The sequence below is a fragment of the Maylandia zebra genome, linkage group LG3 (genome assembly GCF_041146795.1).
Source record: "Maylandia zebra isolate NMK-2024a linkage group LG3, Mzebra_GT3a, whole genome shotgun sequence".
Taxonomy (NCBI): domain Eukaryota; kingdom Metazoa; phylum Chordata; class Actinopteri; order Cichliformes; family Cichlidae; genus Maylandia; species Maylandia zebra.
The window spans coordinates 45,656,456-45,676,883 of NC_135169.1; the positions used below are offsets into that span (position 1 = coordinate 45,656,456).

The window sequence follows — 20,428 nt, forward strand, 5'->3', positions numbered from 1 at the left end:
GCTTTTTGTTATAGCCTTTAGATCAGGGGTCGGCAACCTGCGGCTCCGGAGCCTCATGCGGCTCTTTAGTCCTTATAGTGCGGCTCTGCGTGGTTTGGGAAAATAAATTAGTATTTAGCTGAAGTGTATTTTATTTATGCCAGTTCTTTTTTTTTTACTTGTAGTTCTAAATTGCAAGATTATTGTGATTTTGCAATATACAAATAAAATTATATTTTGTTATTTTTTCATCGCTCAAAATAAGCATCACACTCGCGGAAGCCGGTGTACCCGGCGAAACGCCGTGCATTTATCGAGCCTTTCAACCCCAGATAGGCCAATTATGGCTCTTTGGGTCTTAAAGGTTGTTGACCCCTGCTTTAGATGAACAGAGTTTTTTAATTAAATACATACTCTTTAATAAATGTTCTCTTTTATAAAAAGTAGGATAATTAAAAAACTTTTATTATACCTCTATTAGAAAAAAAACTGTCTTGTTTTCTGTTGTCTGTTATGTAATATTAGGGATGTTTGTGACAATTAATTTCTTCATCGGCTGGACTAACCAATAGTCCACAACTAGGAAACACTGAAATTTTAAGTTAAGTTTGAAAACAGTTTAAAAAAAAACACCCCATTCCAAAACGTCTTGTGACAATCTCATTGGAGTGATGATGTCATAGAACGTCATAAGTCCTTTGATGTTTTTCCTTAAATAGGGGTGAGAAACAGCAAGTTTTAGTTCGTTTCAGCAGCATCTGTGTTTGCAGCATACAAAACGTTCACCACAGAAACATTTGGAAAGCTCTTCAAAGTCATTGTATAGAAACTCCAACATGTTTCCAAGAAAAAAACAACCAATTCAAAAAGATTACGCCGCCTCTCCTTCCTGGAGTGGCCGGCCGATTTCCCCAAATGGCGTCTCATCCTCCCAAAGGGCATTAGAGGAGAGTAGGAAGGAAAACTACCTTCTCCAGAAAAAAATGCAACAAATTGAAGAAGAAAAACGTCAACTGGAGGACAAGTGTAGACGAATGGAAGCCCAAAATAAAGAGCTGGAAGAAAGACAACAGCGCCAGCCGGACATAAACATTATTAATGAGGGCTGGGGAATCAAGTTTGCTCAGGCCCGAGAGCAGATTGTGCACCTCAATAAAGAAAACAGGCAAAAGCGCGCAGAACTAAAAGAAATGACCAACCAGCTCCAAGACAAGAAAACGATGACTGATAAGATACAGCGGGATCTCCAACACATGGACCGAAAAAATCGGCTCCTCCAAAGACAGCTCCATGAAGCTGTGGAAGAAAAGAATAAATTCCTCCAACAGAAGGAAGAGCAGGACAAAAAGCAACAAGACATGCAGCACAAACTGAAGAGCATGCAGGAAAAATACCGCATGCTGAAAGAAAGCCTGGATGAAACACTGCGCCAAAATAAAGACCTTCTTCAACAGAAAGAGCAACAGCAGGAAAGACTGAAAGAAGGAAAACGCATCGTCCAGGACTTTCAGTCTAAAAATCTAAAACTGCAAGAGTTTTGTAATCAGCTGGAGGACAAAGCAACTAAAGTGGAAGAAGAAAGGGACAAACTGGAGAAACGGTGCTCACAGATGCAGAAAAGGATCGATCAGATAGCGAGAAACAACTCCGAGCTCGTTAAGGGGCGTTTGGTGGAATTCAATAACTTGAAGAGTGAACACACTCAAATGCAGTCACAAAAACAACAAGAAGACAAAATACATGAAGACAAAAATCAAGAAATCAAGAAAAGAAAGAAGCAGTTAAAAGACAAGCACAAAGAGGTCCAACAGAGAAATGCAGACATGCACAAGGACAAGCTGATACAGGAGGCAACATCCAAACAACTCAAAGACAAGCTTGAAGAACAACAAGCAGCATTGGAAGAGGTGGAACAAAGATGTGAGAAACTTGAAGAAAAAAAACGCAGAAACCATCGACGAGCTGAGAAATCTCATCCTGCAGAAAAAAGCGCTCGTGGAAAAGTGCATGAAAAAAAAGAAAAAATGGTTCCACTTGTTCCAGAGGAGAGACGCTACTGCTTCCTCACCTGATGTAGCCTCGTCTTGCTCCACCTCTGTTAACCCCCCGCCCCCCAGCCAGTCCCGGCAGTTGACTGTCCCTCCTGAGCCTGGTTCTGCCGGAGGTTTCTGCCCGTTTAAAGGCAGTTTTTCCTCCCCACTGTCGCCAAGTGCTTGCTCAGAGGGGATTGTTGGGGTTTTCTCTCCTAACTTCTTTCCTTATTTCTTCATTTTACCTTTTTTCTTCATTTACTTGTTTAACTTCTTTCATTATTACTTCATTTTACCTTGTTTCTTCATTTACTTGTTTAACTTCTTTCATTATTACTTCATTTTACCTTTTTTCTTCATTTACTTGTTTAACTTCTTTCATTATTACTTCATTTTACCTTGTTTCTTCATTTACTTGTTCAACTTCTTTCATTATTACTTCATTTTACCTTTTTTCTTCATTTACTTGTTTAACTTCTTTCATTATTACTTCATTTTACCTTGTTTCTTCATTTACTTGTTTAACTCCTTTCATTATTACTTCATTTTACCTTGTTTCTTCATTTACTTGTTTAACTTCTTTCATTATTACTTCATTTTACCTTGTTTCTTCATTTACTTGTTTAACTTCTTTCATTATTTCTTCATTTTACCTTTTTTCTTCATTTACTTGTTTAACTTCTTTCATTATTACTTCATTTTACCTTTTTTCTTCATTTACTTGTTTAACTTCTTTCATTATTACTTCATTTTACCTTGTTTCTTCATTTACTTGTTTAACTTCTTTCATTATTACTTCATTTTACCTTGTTTCTTCATTTACTTGTTTAACTTCTTTCATTATTACTTCATTTTACCTTTTTTCTTCATTTACTTGTTCAACTTCTTTCATTATTACTTCATTTTACCTTTTTTCTTCATTTACTTGTTTAACTTCTTTCATTATTACTTCATTTTACCTTGTTTCTTCATTTACTTGTTTAACTTCTTTCATTATTACTTCATTTTACCTTGTTTCTTCATTTACTTGTTTAACTTCTTTCATTATTACTTCATTTTACCTTTTTTCTTCATTTACTTGTTTAACTTCTTTCATTATTACTTCATTTTACCTTTTTTCTTCATTTACTTGTTAAACTTTTTCATTATTACTTCATTTTACCTTGTTTCTTCATTTACTTGTTTAACTCCTTTCATTATTACTTCATTTTACCTTGTTTCTTCATTTACTTGTTTAACTTCTTTCATTATTTCTTCATTTTACCTTTTTTCTTCATTTACTTGTTTAACTCCTTTCATTATTACTTCATTTTACCTTGTTTCTTCATTTACTTGTTTAACTTCTTTCATTATTACTTCATTTTACCTTGTTTCTTCATTTACTTGTTTAACTTCTTTCATTATTACTTCATTTTACCTTGTTTCTTCATTTACTTGTTTAACTCCTTTCATTATTACTTCATTTTACCTTGTTTCTTCATTTACTTGTTTAACTTCTTTCATTATTTCTTCATTTTACCTTTTTTCTTCATTTACTTGTTTAACTCCTTTCATTATTACTTCATTTTACCTTGTTTCTTCATTTACTTGTTTAACTCCTTTCATTATTACTTCATTTTACCTTGTTTCTTCATTTACTTGTTTAACTTCTTTCATTATTTCTTCATTTTACCTTTTTTCTTCATTTACTTGTTTAACTCCTTTCATTATTACTTCATTTTACCTTGTTTCTTCATTTACTTGTTTAACTCCTTTCATTATTACTTCATTTTACCTTGTTTCTTCATTTACTTGTTTAACTTCTTTCATTATTACTTCATTTTACCTTATTTCTTCATTTACTTGTTCAACTTCTTTCATTATTACTTCATTTTACCTTGTTTCTTCATTTACTTGTTTAACTTCTTTCATTATTTCTTCATTTTACCTTTTTTCTTCATTTACTTGTTTAACTTCTTTCATTATTACTTCATTTTACCTTGTTTCTTCATTTACTTGTTTAACTTCTTTCATTATTTCTTCATTTTACCTTTTTTCTTCATTTACTTGTTTAACTCCTTTCATTATTACTTCATTTTACCTTTTTTCTTCATTTACTTGTTTAACTTCTTTCATTATTACTTCATTTTACCTTGTTTCTTCATTTACTTGTTTAACTTCTTTCATTATTTCTTCATTTTACCTTTTTTCTTCATTTACTTGTTTAACTTCTTTCATTATTACTTCATTTTACCTTGTTTCTTCATTTACTTGTTTAACTTCTTTCATTATTACTTCATTTTAACTTGTTTCTTCATTTACTTGTTTAACTTCTTTCATTATTACTTCATTTTACCTTTTTTCTTCATTTACTTGTTTAACTTCTTTCATTATTACTTCATTTTAACTTGTTTCTTCATTTACTTGTTTAACTTCTTTCATTATTACTTCATTTTACCTTGTTTCTTCATTTACTTGTTTAACTTCTTTCATTATTACTTCATTTTACCTTGTTTCTTCATTTACTTGTTTAACTTCTTTCATTATTACTTCATTTTACCTTTTTTCTTCATTTACTTGTTTAACTTCTTTCATTATTACTTCATTTTACCTTTTTTCTTCATTTACTTGTTTAACTTCTTTCATTATTACTTCATTTTAACTTGTTTCTTCATTTACTTGTTTAACTTCTTTCATTATTACTTCATTTTACCTTGTTTCTTCATTTACTTGTTTAACTTCTTTCATTATTACTTCATTTTACCTTTTTTCTTCATTTACTTGTTTAACTTCTTTCATTATTACTTCATTTTACCTTGTTTCTTCATTTACTTGTTTAACTCCTTTCATTATTACTTCATTTTACCTTGTTTCTTCATTTACTTGTTTAACTTCTTTCATTATTTCTTCATTTTACCTTTTTTCTTCATTTACTTGTTTAACTTCTTTCATTATTACTTCATTTTACCTTTTTTCTTCATTTACTTGTTTAACTTCTTTCATTATTACTTCATTTTAACTTGTTTCTTCATTTACTTGTTTAACTTCTTTCATTATTACTTCATTTTACCTTGTTTCTTCTTTTACTTGTTTAACTTTTTCATTATTACTTCATTTTACCTTGTTTCTTCATTTACTTGTTTAACTTTTTCATTATTACTTCATTTTACCTTGTTTCTTCTTTTACTTGTTTAACTTTTTCATTATTACTTCATTTTACCTTGTTTCTTCCTTTACTTGCTTGTTATTCTTATCTAAATAATAAACCAATTAAATTTATCCTTTGAGTATTTTTCATCTCATCTTTACAGAATCTTTCCAAAACATTTTCAAACATTCAGATCTGTCTTTTATTTTCTTCTTGAAACCTCATAAATGGTGAACTAAAAACCCGGATTATGGTTTGAAACATAGTTTCAGCTGAAACTGGCATAACATGCTGTGTGTGTGTGTGTGTGTGTGTGTGTGTGTGTGTGTGTGTGTGTGTGTGTGTGTGTGTGTGTGTGTGTGGAGAGAGAGAGCTCACAAAACAGTGGTCACTGGAGTGGACAGCTACTAAAACGTACATATCTCTTTAATGCATTGGTTTCTATGGTGGAACTGCATATTAGCCTCTAGAGTGCTCTCTGCTGCCATGCTCCATTGAGGTCAATTCAGTGTTCAGTTAGTGCAACTGCAAGTAAATTTCCTCTGAATCAAAGATGGCAGACAAACTGTCACCCCTGCCGACCACTGCTGGCATATCCTGTCAATCCTTCTATGCTAAAAGAGCCCAACAGGTAAAAAAAATATGATGATATGCAGTAACATCTAGGGAAGGATATTATCTGTTTGGAATAAGAAATTGTTATGTCTAATATGTAGAAAACTACGATTAACCATGTGTCCACTGTAGTGGACATCATGCATTACCCACTATATTTTTTTAACATAAGTCATAAATTGTCTCACTGTTTTTTGGGACTGTTTTGGTTATAAGTAAGCATATAATTGTTACATTTATAAGCTACTCTCTCTTCACATGTTGCCTCCTGTGAGATTCCTGACACCCCTCCCCCACCCATCACCTTCACTCAATACCAGGTTGAGATGCAAATGAGGAGACTTCACTCAGGCAAGTCTGCTGGACCAGACGGAGTGAGTCCCCTTGTCCTCAAGGCCTGTGCCCCCCAGCTGTGTGGAGTCTTTCATAAACTGTTTATGCTGAGTCTGAGTCTGCAGAGGGTCCCGGTGATGTGGAAGACATCATGCCTCGTCCCTGTACCAAAGACGCCTCGTCCCAGTGGCCCCCAGGATTACAGGCCCGTGGCACTGACCTCCCACATCATGAAGACCCTGGAAAGGCTCATCCTGGACCAGCTGCGACCCATAGTAAGACCACATCTGGATCCCCTTCAGTTCGCTTATCAGCCTCGTCTCGGAACAGAGGACGCCATCATCTACCTGCTCAATCGTGTCTACACCCATCTGGACCAGCCGGCGAGCACTGTGAGGGTCATGTTTTTTGACTTTTCCAGTGCTTTCAACACCATCAGGCCGACCCTCCTGGGTGATAAGTTAGCAGCGATGCAGGTGGATGCTTCTCTGGTGTCCTGGATTGTTGATTACCTGACAGGAAGACCACAATATGTACGTCTCCCACAGTGTGTGTCTGACAAGGTGATTAGCAACACAGGGGCACCACAGGGGACTGTCCTCTCCCCCTTCCTCTTCACCCTCTACACCACAGACTTCAGCCACTGCACAGAGACCTGCCATCTTCAGAAGTTTTCTGATGACTCTGCGGTGGTTGGATGCATCAGCAGGGATGATGAGACAGAGTACCGGGCTGTGGTCGACTCCTTTGTCACGTGGTGTGAGCAGAATCATCTGCAGCTCAACGTGGCAAAGACCAAGGAACTGATCGTGGACTTCAGGAAGACCAGGAAACACTTGACCCCTGTTTCAATCCAGGGGGTCAGTGTTGACATTGTGGAGGACTATAAATACCTTGGAGTACACATTGACAATAAACTGGACTGGGCTAAAAACACCACAGCACTTTACAGGAAGGGCCAGAGTCGTCTCTATTTTTTGAGGCGACTGAGGTCCTTCAACATCTGCCAGAAAATGCTGAGGATTTTCTATGAGTCTGTGGTGGCCAGTGCGATCCTCTATGCTGTTGCATGCTGGGGGAGCAGGCTGAGGGTCGCAGATGCCAACAGACTTAATAAACTGATCCGTAAGGCCAGCAATGTTGTGGGGATGGAGCTGGACTCCCTCAAGGTGGTGTCGGAGAGGCGGATGCTGTCCAAGATAAAGACAATGTTGGATAACACCTCCCACCCACTCCATGACATGTTGGTCAGTCACAGGAGCTCGTTCAGTGAGAGACTGAGATTACCGAAAAGCACCACTGAACGACACAGGAAATCATTCCTGCCTGTGGCCATCTCCCTGTACAACGCATCCACTTAACACACTGTTTGCTGCTACAACTACACATGTTTCTTTTCCAAATATTTATTTATAAGTGACTTATGTATGTATGTATGTATATATATGTATATATTGTACTATTCTTAGTTAGCGTATTGTCTGTCTTGTCTTAATGTTGGTTTAAAATGGAGCACTGTAACAAAAAATAATTTCCCCCAGGGATCAATAAAGTATTCTGATTCTGATTCTGATTCTGATACTCATTTAAAATGTATATTTCTGTGCAGATCAGCTGTAGTTTGAGTTACTATAATAATTATTTTATCATATTTTGTAGACTTCAAATGCAGCAAAGAATAAGGCAGCGTACAGAATAGTCCAGGAAATTCCATCCAGCTCCAGTGATGATGATTTCATTGATGAGTGCAGTGATGATGAGAGTGACTGCCAGAGCAGAACAGAGACATAGGAACTACGGACAGCCTAGGTGTGATGAACACAGAAGTGTTTGGAGATGCAGAGACTAAGATGTCAGTTTGTGTTTTCTTCCAGCATGCTACTAAGGGCTTGGTAATACTGTCCTGCATCGTTATAGAACTGTGTAGACTCAAAAATGTTTCTCTTGTTGGAGATAGTTTGCCATATTCAGGTGTAGGATTCACAGCTAGGACTGTTGATTAGTTTTGTTATTTACGTCTAAACATTGGGGCCTTATGAGTTGAAAGTTCCAAAAAAATTGCTGAGATGTTTTTCAAAGGATACAAGCAAACAAGTGTTTGTATATTTACAATAGAACACAAGGTAATTAATTTTTATAGTAAATTCACAGTATTTCATGCTAAGTGCTCAGGCGCATGTAGTCCACTGGAGTGGACAAGTTTATAACTTTATAAAAAAACATATTTTTGGGGAAAAAAGAGTTGAACATTTTTTTTCATGTCCTGAGAAGAATAAAAGCACTTAAGAAAAAAATCTTGACCAAGGCTTTCATAATTCATGCATCAGAGGGTTACTTCATTTTACCTTGTTTCTTCTTTTACTTGTTTAACTTTTTCATTATTACTTCATTTTACCTTGTTTCTTCATTTACTTGTTTAACTTTTTCATTATTACTTCATTTTACCTTGTTTCTTCTTTTACTTGTTTAACTTTTTCATTATTACTTCATTTTACCTTGTTTCTTCCTTTACTTGCTTGTTATTCTTATCTAAATAATAAACCAATTAAATTTATCCTTTGAGTATTTTTCATCTCATCTTTACAGAATCTTTCCAAAACATTTTCAAACATTCAGATCTGTCTTTTATTTTCTTCTTGAAACCTCATAAATGGTGAACTAAAAACCCGGATTATGGTTTGAAACATAGTTTCAGCTGAAACTGGCATAACATGCTGTGTGTGTGTGTGTGTGTGTGTGTGTGTGTGTGTGTGTGTGTGTGTGTGTGTGTGTGTGTGTGTGTGTGTGTGTGTGTGTGTGTGGAGAGAGAGAGCTCACAAAACTAGGTGGTGTTCTTCATTGTAATAGGAAAGGTAACATGGGTCCCCACCGTTTCTCAAAGACTTGTTTCTGTAGTCTGAGTATGTAATTTGTTCCATCAGACAGACATGGATCCATAGATTATATCTGGTTTTAACCATCTGATAGTTATGCATTTTAGGGCTGCAGTGAGTCATATATTTAGCAGGTAACTTTTGGCTTTGCAGTCAATATGTTCTGCAATCCTTCCCAACACTGCTACTGTAGGACTTAGTGGAATATTTACCTTGGAAAATGTCTTTGAGAGCATCAAATATCTGCCTCCAGAATACACAGAGTTTAAGGCAGAGCCACAATATATGAGTGTGGTTGGCAGAGTGTGTCCCACAGTTCCTCCAGCATGAACTCAGATGTGTTGGACCCATCTTAGCAGTTATTTCTGGTGTTCTGTAGAATCTGGTACATTAACGCCCCCTTTATTTTGGGCAAGTGCAGGATTTTGAGTCTAATTCTAGGCCGCTGTTTAGCCTACATGAAGTTAGAAATTCTTCAATACAGCTTGGACTCTCCACCATTTGACCCTTAGAACTGAAGAAGCTTCTCGGATGAGAGGTGAAACGTCTTCAAGTAACTCAAAGAAGTCCAGACGCTTTTCTTAGCAAGCTCCTTAGACTACGATGACCTGGATGACTGAGAACCTTCACAGACTTCTCCACACTTTAAATGCGCTCTAATGATGGGAACGTGTGGTAACATTCAGTCTTAACTGAAATAACATATTGCATCTATAAATGGGATTAAAATGTTTACCAAAGACTAACGTTTTTCATTCAGAACAAACAGCATATTTCAGGTTAGGGCTGCACAACTAGTTTGTCCAATATTAAAATGACAGTTGTTTGTTACAATTATTCACAGATTGTTGTGGCAAAATGTGTTTTGATTGCACTGTCATGTCAGAATACTGCTTTCACCTTTACTTTGTGCTACACTCATGTTAATTAATCTTCATAAATTAATGTTTGCAAACACAAAGTATAAAGTTTTCCACTCTGCTATTTGTACCTGCACAACAGATGTGAATAAAACTCAAACCTATACGAGCTCCTTCTCTGTTTCCCTGCAACATTTTGTATAGATCTAACTTTTTGCCACATAAATAACCTTCTGATGTGTTTACAGAAAATGTATTTGATAGTAGCTTATTTTGTAACTTTTAGTGGGCCTATGCAATGTTCCCTCTAAGCTGCGCACGTGCGCAATTGCGCACTGCTGGCACAGTCTCTGCGCACAGAAATTCTGCGTTGCGCACCAAAAAAAATCTAACCTGAATTGAAATTAAAATTAATACTTTAACAATTCTGTTTTGCAGTGTTGGTCAGTAAGTGACTGGCTGCTCCCATATGGGAACGATGCCACCTTATCCCATAGTCCAGCCAATAATGCGTGTATGCGCAGCTAATCAACGTTGTTGGCAGGCTATGACAGCGTCCTTATGTGCCGACACCAGTGTTTTAGCTGGCAAAGCGGCGTGGCTGATGTGGAGTGAAGCCATGTTAATGACGACATGTACAACCATTGGAGATGTGAGCAGGACAGACGGAACAATTGACGGAAAAATTGGGGACTTTACACCAGTTTTTAAATTGTGTTGATAGACCACGTAAAACCAGAGTTGTGATAAAAACATCTGCAATGTTTTGTTTTCTTTCTGAATACTATCGTTGTTTATATTTACTGCAGGAAGAAACGGTAAAAACGGCGTTTTATAAGGAAAACACTCGAAAGCGCTCTCCACCTGTGAGCAAAAACAAACCCCACCCCCCTCTGCCTTTCCTATTCGTCCAAAAAAAGTACCATGTCGACCAATCAAAGAATGATATGGCAACGTGGCGTCTAGTTGTTAAGAAACGGGGGGAAGTTTTAGGAGTGATGGCGGTGCTTTGAGATGTGAGAGATTTGCAACGTTTAGCGCAAATCTTGTGTAGTTAGTGTGTAGTGTAGTCAATAGTTTTGTTGTGTGTGTCAGAACAATGAGGCGACTGCTGAATGTTACAGGTGTTACAGGAGTGATGCATCTCCTGCTGTCAGGCCTGCAGGTATCAGGCTGTTGTTCTTTTCCTTTATCTCATAGTGGACAGAAATTATTTTTTGGAGGGGAACAAATAATTTGTGTGGCATCAGATTTGATGCAGAACAGCTGATTGTTCTGTAAATAGTTTGAAATGTTTATTTAAAAACGCCTTGGCTGCATTTAAAAAAATAGCTGCAAAAAACTTTGTTTGCCAAACTGAGTTACTTTTTTGAAGAAGTAACTATATAATTAATTGCTCAGCATTGGTCATTATTTACTATATTTTGTAGACAGAGAGTTACAGGACTCTCTCCCAGACCACAGACTCATGATACAAGTCAGAGCTGTATAAAAGAAAAAAGAAAGTTGTGTTTTCGAAATTGGAGTTCAAGTTATTTTTGCTTCCAATAGTGTTAACATACTGCACAGGTCATGAACAAGATTTTTTTTTACATTTTCATGGTAAATGGGCTAAAGCAGTTAATTAAAAGTAGTCTAACATAAATGTAAACGCTGTAATTTGATTCTTTTAATAAACCATGTAACTTGGATGGATTCGATGCTGCTGTGACCACAGTTCACACGTCTGATGTCGCTCAGTGGTCCAAGGGATCGCTCAGGGAGTTTGTGTGTTCGCTCAGACACGTGAAAAATTAGAGGGAACATTGGGCCTATGACATTCAGTACCCAGTTATTAAAATGTTAAGTGTAAATCATCCCCAGCCCACAATAGCAGCTGAATTTACTACGATTTCAGATCTTTTTACATGTCAATAAGAAACCACCGATGTGTAAAACAGGCTGACAACAGAATGACGTAAACCACACTGCTGCAACTGTGCAGCTCTCAGGTTTGATCTATTGTTTCTCTCTGTTTTTATGACATTTTTCACTGTGGATTACAACAACATCAACATTAGAAAATGAAATACATTTATAGTAGGTGATCATTAATCACTATTATTGGCACTATTAAAGGGCTCCAAAAATCAAACTTTGCTTAGGGCACCACGGAGGGCCAACCCTTTTTACACTTCAACAATTGTACACAAAATACAATCATCCATCCTTCTATCTATTTATTTTCTTCCGCTTATATGATTCAGCATCACACGGAAGCTGGATCCCAGTTGTTTTTCACAGAGGGCCAAGCAGTGGAGGGAGCTGCCGACCTCCCAGCAATACATGTAAAAGCTTTATTTTACACTGACTCTGGTCATCTTTATCTATCATAAAAATTTGCTTCACGATCTGAAACATGTAAGTGTGTCAAATATGCAAACAGCTAAGAAATCAGGATGGGCTAAATCGTTTCTTACTGCACTTCTGTTAGGCGACTGAATAAAAACACAAAGTCAGCAGTCTGGCTATGAATGTCTTTAATGTTTCCCAGATCAGAATCACAGCATACAGTGTATAATAACTTCTAAAGTAAACAGAAATATCATCACCTCATTTATTTATATAATTTTACTTTACTTTTTTTAATAATCATCTTTTTTTTATTCCATTATTTAACATTTTTCTTCATCTCAAGTCTCGAGTTTCTGAGTTCAACAAAGAAAGTAGAAAGAAGACAACAGGTGCAGATTTGCAATGGACACCAAGCTGAGGGTTTCTCTGTGGGTGTCACTGTCTCTGTGCACGTTTGACACTGTGGACGTGACACAGGATCATCCAATCATGAAGTTTTGCTTTGCTGACAGTTTCTAAGTGTTGGAATAAAATAAATCCAGCAGTTATACCACAGAAAGGACAAAGTGTGGCTCTAACAGCTGTTGAACACACACAGACTGTGATGTTCTCCACACGTCACCCATCGCTCTGCACTTTTCCAGCATCCAACTGTTTTTCTGCTACATAACATCACTGCAGGAGAAAAACAACGGACAGACAGACAGACAGCACAGTGTGACACGAGCAGGTCAGACCACCTGTGTGATCTCATGAGTCTGTGAGGATATGAGGCATCTTATGGTATCAAAGCCCTGGAGTCTGTCAAACATGGCTACATGTAAACACTGCTACATGTTAGGTGAGCTAACATTTAACTGACTGCACTTTTTTCAGTCTCAGTTTAGGTCATTTATGTCCTTACTGCGAATCACTGAAAGGCAAAGCTGGCTTTTATCGCTCTGATGTTACGCACATCATGCAGCACAGGTTCATCTCTGATCACAAGACTCATATTTCAAAATAAAAGCGAGCTAAGGCTTGAAAAGAGGACGACGATTTTATGATAATCGCAGAGAAAAGAGCAACGAAAGGATTTAAAACTTGATGAAAATGTTTTTTCTCACTGAAAACTAGCAAATGCTAATAAACAGCATGACTGGCCCTCTGCTGTGAGGGGGCTTCAGTGGAGATGACTTCTGCTACAGCGACCTTCCTGCTACAGGATGGTCACATGATAACGATCAACGTTATGACAAAAATCAAATAAATGTTGAAAAAACAAAGACAAAACTGATCGGTGGTAAGGATGAACTCATTTGAAACCTCAAGCTAACGGCCATTTTTTTCTTCTCATTACAAACTGCACCTGTTGTCTTTTGTCATCACAAAATAAGCATATCATTCATTCACTCCAAAAAACCCCAAAAAAACAAAGCATAAAATAAACAAGAAACTTAATATTTACAAATATTTTGTCTGTTTTTTTTCTTACACTTAAAAATGTACAGTTCTGATCTTCCAGATGTTTCGTCTCCATCCGTCTCCCAGTTTGGTATTTTCTTCTCTGTCCAGTGACCTCAGAGTGAGCGCTGAATGTGCCACAATGGCGCCCTCTAGTGTTAGCTTATAAAACAGACAAGGAGAAAGAACAGAGCCGAATGAAAGGACTCGTTTGTGTTCTGTCCTCTGCTGTAGCTGTGTGGTGCTGAGGTTAACTACACAACCCCTCGCCGCCTCCTTATACACAGGAGTGAGTACAAAAGGGTTCGTACGGACGCATCAGCCGGCCGTCCTTCTGCTCGACACTGTTAGCTGAAAGATGATCGGATCATCCTCTGTCCTGTATTTAAGGCTGAGAGTCTTTGTCCAGTCTCTTTTCCACAGCTACTGTCCACAGCACTGATCCACCTGCAGCACAGCCCCAGTCAGTTGTTTTATGATTTACATTGTGCACGTTTCCCTTCCAGTGAGCTTACAAAACCTCTGACAGGAGAAGTCAGGCATGTGTTTCCCCCACCTCCCCTTTTAGGCAGTAATAAAATAGAAAACAAACAATCAAACAGGCTAAAGCTAGAGCACAAGCAAAGACAGCACCGGTGACTAAGTTCTCCCATACTGGACGTACGCTACCACGTGGGCTCAAACAGCAGCACATCAGCTCAGTTTACATACTGTTGACATCTTCATCAGAGGATCAGCAGGGAGCGCTGCTGAGCTGCAGTCGTCTCCACCAGAGTGACGGAGCAGGAATCACAAACAGCACAAACCCACCGTGTTGTTTCCACCCTGTTCAGGAGATCTGAGCCCCCATCCCTTTTTTTCATGTTGCAGCTCTGCACTGCAGGCCCTGAACGCCTCCCGGTTACCCTCAGTGTGCTTAGAGTTTAATTTACAACCGACGAGCTCACAGATCATCTGCAGGCAGGTGAACGAACCCTTAATGTGAGGATAATAGCAGAGCTGACCTGAGGTCAGAAATAGTCAGGAACGGTGTCGACACAGTGAAGTCAGGTGTTTGGGAATTTGTCTGATTATCAGATTGGGGGGGTCGGTGTTAAATAACAAAGGTGGTGTAGGATGGAGAGAGGAGGAGGGAGGGAGCAGTGATGATATGGAGGAAGGTGATTGGTTAAGCAGCAGGAAGGAGCTCATGCTGGAGTCTGAGTTTTTACTGTTGGCCTTTTTCTGCTTTTTGTTTATTGTTGTCTGACGCGGGCCCGCCTACGCTTGAGTGATGCAGATGTGATAAGTCAGAATACACATGTGGCAGACACAAGGGGGTCAGACAGGAGCAGCATCAGTCTCTGCTCTGTTTTGTTAATAACGTAGAAAAATAATTTTGTACAGTCAAGCTACATCGACGGACGCTTTACCTCACGTACCCTAAAATGAAAAAGTAGTGACAGTAAGATGAAGGCTGCACATGACACCATGACTGAGTTCACAGCTGTTGCTTTGATTCTAACGTTTAAGACTTTTGGCATCGACTCCGTTTTAATAAATGAGTGCTGGGAGGCGTCGTTTGACTTCAGGAGCTCCTGCGATGCTCTTACTCTGCGGGAGAAAACCAAAAACCAAAAGTAGCAAACATGGAGCGATATGACTCGTTTAGATTTTGGGAAACGTGCATCGACAGGTACAGTGTCCTTTTCCCCGCGTCTTTAAAAATAATTCATGCATAGATCCCCCACTGAGAAAACCCTTTTATATACTTTCTCCTTTGTACACATTTTATATAGAACTATATATAATATCATTTCTCTATATCTATATTTTCAGAAAAATTCTTTCCACACAATAAAAAACAACAATTAAACAAATGCTTCAAACAAAACAACAAAAGAAGAGAAGATGAAAGAAAGAAAAACACGACTGAGGCCAGTTTGGCACTTTGTCACGAGAACATGACAGAACTCTGTTAGTTGACGGTAAATAGCGATACTCTATTTTTCTTTCGTTTTTCTTCTCCCTCGATGAGAAATGAAACACAGCAGTACTTACTTGGCACCTAAAAATGCTGGTAGAATGAAAGATATGAGTGTTTTTATAGTTATATGTTTAGTGTACGCCTCCCCCCTCCAAACTGCTCAGCAGATTGGGAATTTTTAGAGAAGAACAGGAGGGAGGCGTGTCAAATGAGAGTGGAGTAGTCGCGGGTGTCTCCGGGAAAGAGGTCCTGGGGCGGGCGCTCTGAGCCCTCGGGCTCGGGATCTGACGGGAAGGTAGGCTAAGGATGACGAGTGGTTCGAGGCCTCGTGGTGCCGGGATCACGGCCTGCGGGGGAGCGCGTAGTGGTGGGAAAGAGCACGTCGTGCAGGCTGTGAAGATGAGGGACTAATTCCAGCCAAAAGGCCACTTTGTTAGCTCTGTAGTTGTCTCTGACACGAGGTTTCAAACCGATGTGAAGGTACTGCTTGTCCTTCGAGTTGAACTTGGTCCAGATGACCTCCTCGAAGCGGTTGGGCTTGGTATGAATGAACTTGGTGTCCTGAGGGACGGGCAGGTTGGGGTCCCTGGTGGAGCATAAAGGTTAAACGTTTCAGTTCAAAGTTATATTCAGTCTCCATTATAAGTAACATGTGGCATCAATACACTGAATACAGACAGGAGGCCCATTCTCTGTGCAGCCTTTAAACTATCTAAGACCAACCGGCTGCTCTGGGATCTGCATGCTTTTGGTCAACCAGTATGTTCAATTCTTCAAAGCCACACGAGAATTAAACTAGCAACCCAGATTCAAGTATTCAAGATGACTAGAAGGCTGTCAGAGAACATACAGTAACGTGTACAGTTTACACTACGACATGAGGCCTACCCAGTCTTTGCGAAGTTAGTCCAGTAAGTCATGACCACTGCGCTCAGCATCACATCGTTCTTGGAGAAGTTGCACGGGAACAGGTCCGTGGCACCGATCATCGGTACGCCGAACACGTAAGGTATCTCGTCTCCGCGGCGTCGGCCCACTCGGGCCGCGTCTCCGTCTGGCAGTGGTGGTAGAACGTGTAAAAGTAAACTGGGGACTGAAACTCAGCATGGAGTTTGGCAGTGGCCACAGCTGGTGCCACCCACTGGTGGTCCGTAAACAGGGCCAACAGAGTCTTCCGCCGCATGTCGCCATTGTCCCTGTCCGCCCAGTCTGTGTACATGAACTTAATGGTCTCCCTCAGGATGTCTTTGCCTGGTGAAGAAGCACAGGAGGAGACAAAAGGAGGGGGAAGAAAGATAAAAGTGAAAAACTGCTAAGAGTAAAGTAACAGCAGTGCAAGACATTTTTTAAGAGATCGGTCTGATCAAAAGATATGAAACCAAAGCAAATGTTGGTGAGATGAACCAAGAGCCAGGAAGCGAGTGAAAAATCTAGAGAGGAAAAAAAAAAGTCTTTCAGATAACAGAACGAGTGACAGGCACAGAGAGGAAGCATGACTGCATTATCCAAACATGTCTGTACTGTGACTGTGGTCCGGCTGTGACGGGTTCGCAGGCCGATCTGTCAGAAACACAGACACTGAGACTGGGAGCCGACTACCTGGGGGATGATAGCATTACTGCCCACAGAGCCTCAAAGGTTAAGGCGCAGACACGCCGTGATGTGGATGAGTGGCTCTCTTTAGCACGCTTGTCTTGTTTGATGCACTTCACTGGGCTCACATGTTACTGATTCCATTCTTTACTCGCATGTTTTAAACGCTTAAAGCACTTTCACAGGTCTTTATATTCTTTTGAAAATTCATGTGAACTCAAGCTGTCAGAACTGTAATGTAAGCTTTGATAATTGTCCACATTTGTCATTTTGATGATTATCCGTTTATTTTAATCCATTTATTACAGTAAACAGAAAAAAACTAACAGATCAACAAACGCGGCTCCTAATAAGACAAAACCTGATGATGCTGCAAAATGCAGTTAAGTGAGAGGAGGCTGTAAAATGGAATAACTGAAAAAGTGGCAGTGTACAGAGGTGGCGTCCTCACCCTCTGGGTATCCGTAGAGGTTGTCAACAAAGTTGGAGATGGTGTAGTCGAACGCCGCAGCTGAGATGCCGTCGTTGTCCTCACTGTCGTCCACAAACTTCAGCCCCTCTCCCTGGTTCACTCCTATCAGGATGTCATAGTTGAGGAACTCCCCCTGGTGGAGCAAATGAGGAAGAACATGCTGAGTGCTGGAACAGAGCCTGTGTGCATCACAAGTCTACAACAGGAAGTGCAGCTGAAACACAGCTTTGTGAATTGGCAGCATTTCATTTCCCAGTAAACAAAATAAAGATTAGCTGTTGCCATGAAAGTCCTGCTATAAACTGTAAATACTGCAATATATGCAGGGTTCATACACATTTTTCAGGGTCAAATTCAAGCACTTTTTAAGCACATTCAAGGTCGATTTTCAAGCTTTTCCAGCACATTACCAAAAACAGATGAAAGCATGTTTCACTTTCACTAACAGAGGCGAGGCTGCCGGATACTGATGCCACCAGGCCCTCTGACCACCACCAGTAGGCAACGGGTGAAGTGTCTTACCCAAGGACACAACGACCAAGACTGTCCAAGCCGGAGCTCAAACCAGAAACCTTCCGATTACAAGGCGAACCCCCAACTCTTGAGCCACGATCGCCCAGTGGGGACATTTCATTTTCCAGCAGGAAGCTTTTTGTTAAACCCTTTAGATCAGGGGTCGGCAACCGCACGCGGCTCTTTAGTCCTTATGGTGCGGCTCTGCGTGGTTTATGAAAATAATTTTTTTTTACTTGTAGTTCTAAATTGGAAGATTATTGTGATTTTGCAATATACAAATATACAAATAAAACACTGAAATTTTAAGTTAAGTTTGAAAACAGTTTAAAAAAAAATAGGGCTTTGGAGTTGACGTCACGCCGCAGTGCATTGTGGGATCGCGGCGCCATGTCAGTAGGCCAGAAAGCAAAACAAGCACACAGTGTTGGAGTGTTGGATTCGGGACTGCCAGAACCATGCTCAAAATCAGCGCAAAAGACAAAGGGCTGTATCGCGACCGATTGTGCAAGACGCCAAGAGACGGTACTTTGAAAAAATTGTTACGGGCGCCAACCACTGTGACCTCGTTTTGTGGACACAGAGAGACCTTGCCGTCTTCCCTGCTGTGGATTTCTGGAAACCGCGCTTAAAGCAAGCACAAGACTTCTTTCGTAAACTGTGCCTTCCTGAACTTGTTGGGAAATACTTCTCGAAACAACGTGCTGCTCTAAATAGCCTGTAATGTTTCATGTTGTGGTTAAAGATTGATGACAGCTGTGTGGTGCGATGTAAAGAGTTTGCATTTCATTTTTATGTGATTGCTGTGTACATGTGAATAGATCTATAATAAAGAAAAACAAACAAATATACTATTCTTTTTTGTTTTATTAAAACAACTTCACACAAAGTACAACTATTTACAATGTACTGTACATCCAAAAAAACAGCTTTAAGAATACTCAACAGGAGCAAGTGTCATTTGGCCCTGGTTTGACAACAACACTGGGGCACATATTAACAAAAACACAGCAAACCTTAACGATCTTATCAATCGTCACATGATAAGAGTAATCGGATTGGCATTGTAGTGTGTAACATTTTGAACTTGTTGCGCAAACTACCTGTTACTCGCTCAACATGAATTCTCAGGTGGGCACGTCGTAGCCTTTTGTGAAAGCTGGAATCTTGACCTGTGCACACATCATTCCTGCAGCATCTCTGATGTCAAAGCCTCTGTCAGCCAATACTACGTCCCCTGGTAACAGCTTTTGAAGAATGCCACATCTCTCTGTGATGTGTTTATCTGATGCACGACCCCCCCATCCCCTGGAAATGAAAGAAATAGCTCCATGGGGTGTAATCCCGATGAGGTATTTTATGGTGTGTGTACCCTTGTAATGAGAGTATGTTTGTGCGCGTGCCTTTAAATTAGATGGTCTTTCTGTTCGAATCTCAAAACAGTCAACAATGATGGCTACTTGTTTTCCAAAAGTTTCAGTAAACTGTGGAGGCATTGTCGCCTGCAGACAGTGCCTCTCAGGCCAGTGCACCAGTGCTCCTAAGCGGGCATACAAAACATCAATGGTATCGGTGAAGACAGAAGACAGTGTTTTGTGGGACACATCGAATAGATGAAAAGATGCTGGACTGGAAGATCAAGTCTCAGACGCATTAGTGTGAGTAAGAGCATTTGGAAACCTGTCAGTTTCTTTGATATTGGCAGGAAATCTTTGACAGTGTTGAAGAGGGACATTAAGACAGCATAACAATGTAGTCCAGTGTAATATCTTACTTTTTCGGTATCGTCCTTTAAGAAAGTTTCATTCAGCTCTGTCTTTTGCAACTGTGCTCGAAGCAGTCTGTTCTCCTCCAACAGCCGGTTTATTTCTGCTCTGCCCTGTTGACTGCACACACAATCCTTCGTCTGCCCTTCAGCTTCCGTGACGCTGTCACTCCATCACCACTGTCCACATTTGCAGCTGGTACGTCAACCTCCACTTGTCCAACACAATTGCTGTCCACTGCCTCCATGACATGTTTATTTTGTTGTTGTTCTTCTGTCAGACCTTCATCGATCATCAAGCCTGTAAGATAAAAATAGTGCATAGACAAAAAGTTAATGTACACCAATATTCCAATGACATGTGTGTGATTCATCTTTAAGTTATGTGTGGATTAGTGTACCATAAGAGCAATTTAGTATGTTTTTGGAGGGGGGGTGTTTACCTGCAATGGGTGCTCTTTTTCGCTTCTGTTGCATACGCCTTGCGTGCCGGTCCGAGTCTGACACAGGTTTGTCGTCGTGCCC

The 20,428-nt window shown here is 39.5% G+C and overlaps 1 protein-coding gene and 1 pseudogene across 1 annotated transcript; both read right to left on the minus strand.

Annotated features, from left to right (window-relative positions):
* Positions 1-12,319: 12,319 nt before the first annotated feature.
* On the minus strand, positions 12,320-20,021 carry LOC112432684 (neuroligin-3-like). Its single transcript, XM_076881936.1, has 4 exons — positions 19,913-20,021; positions 17,605-17,758; positions 16,449-16,811; positions 12,320-16,146 (listed from the first exon to the last, which is right to left on the minus strand). The coding sequence occupies exons 3-4, from the start codon at positions 16,547-16,549 to the stop codon at positions 15,861-15,863; spliced, it is 387 nt and encodes a 128-aa protein (XP_076738051.1). The 5' UTR covers positions 16,550-16,811; positions 17,605-17,758; positions 19,913-20,021; the 3' UTR covers positions 12,320-15,860.
* LOC143416550 (uncharacterized) lies at positions 18,988-20,077 on the minus strand (annotated as a pseudogene).
* Positions 20,078-20,428: the final 351 nt, after the last annotated feature.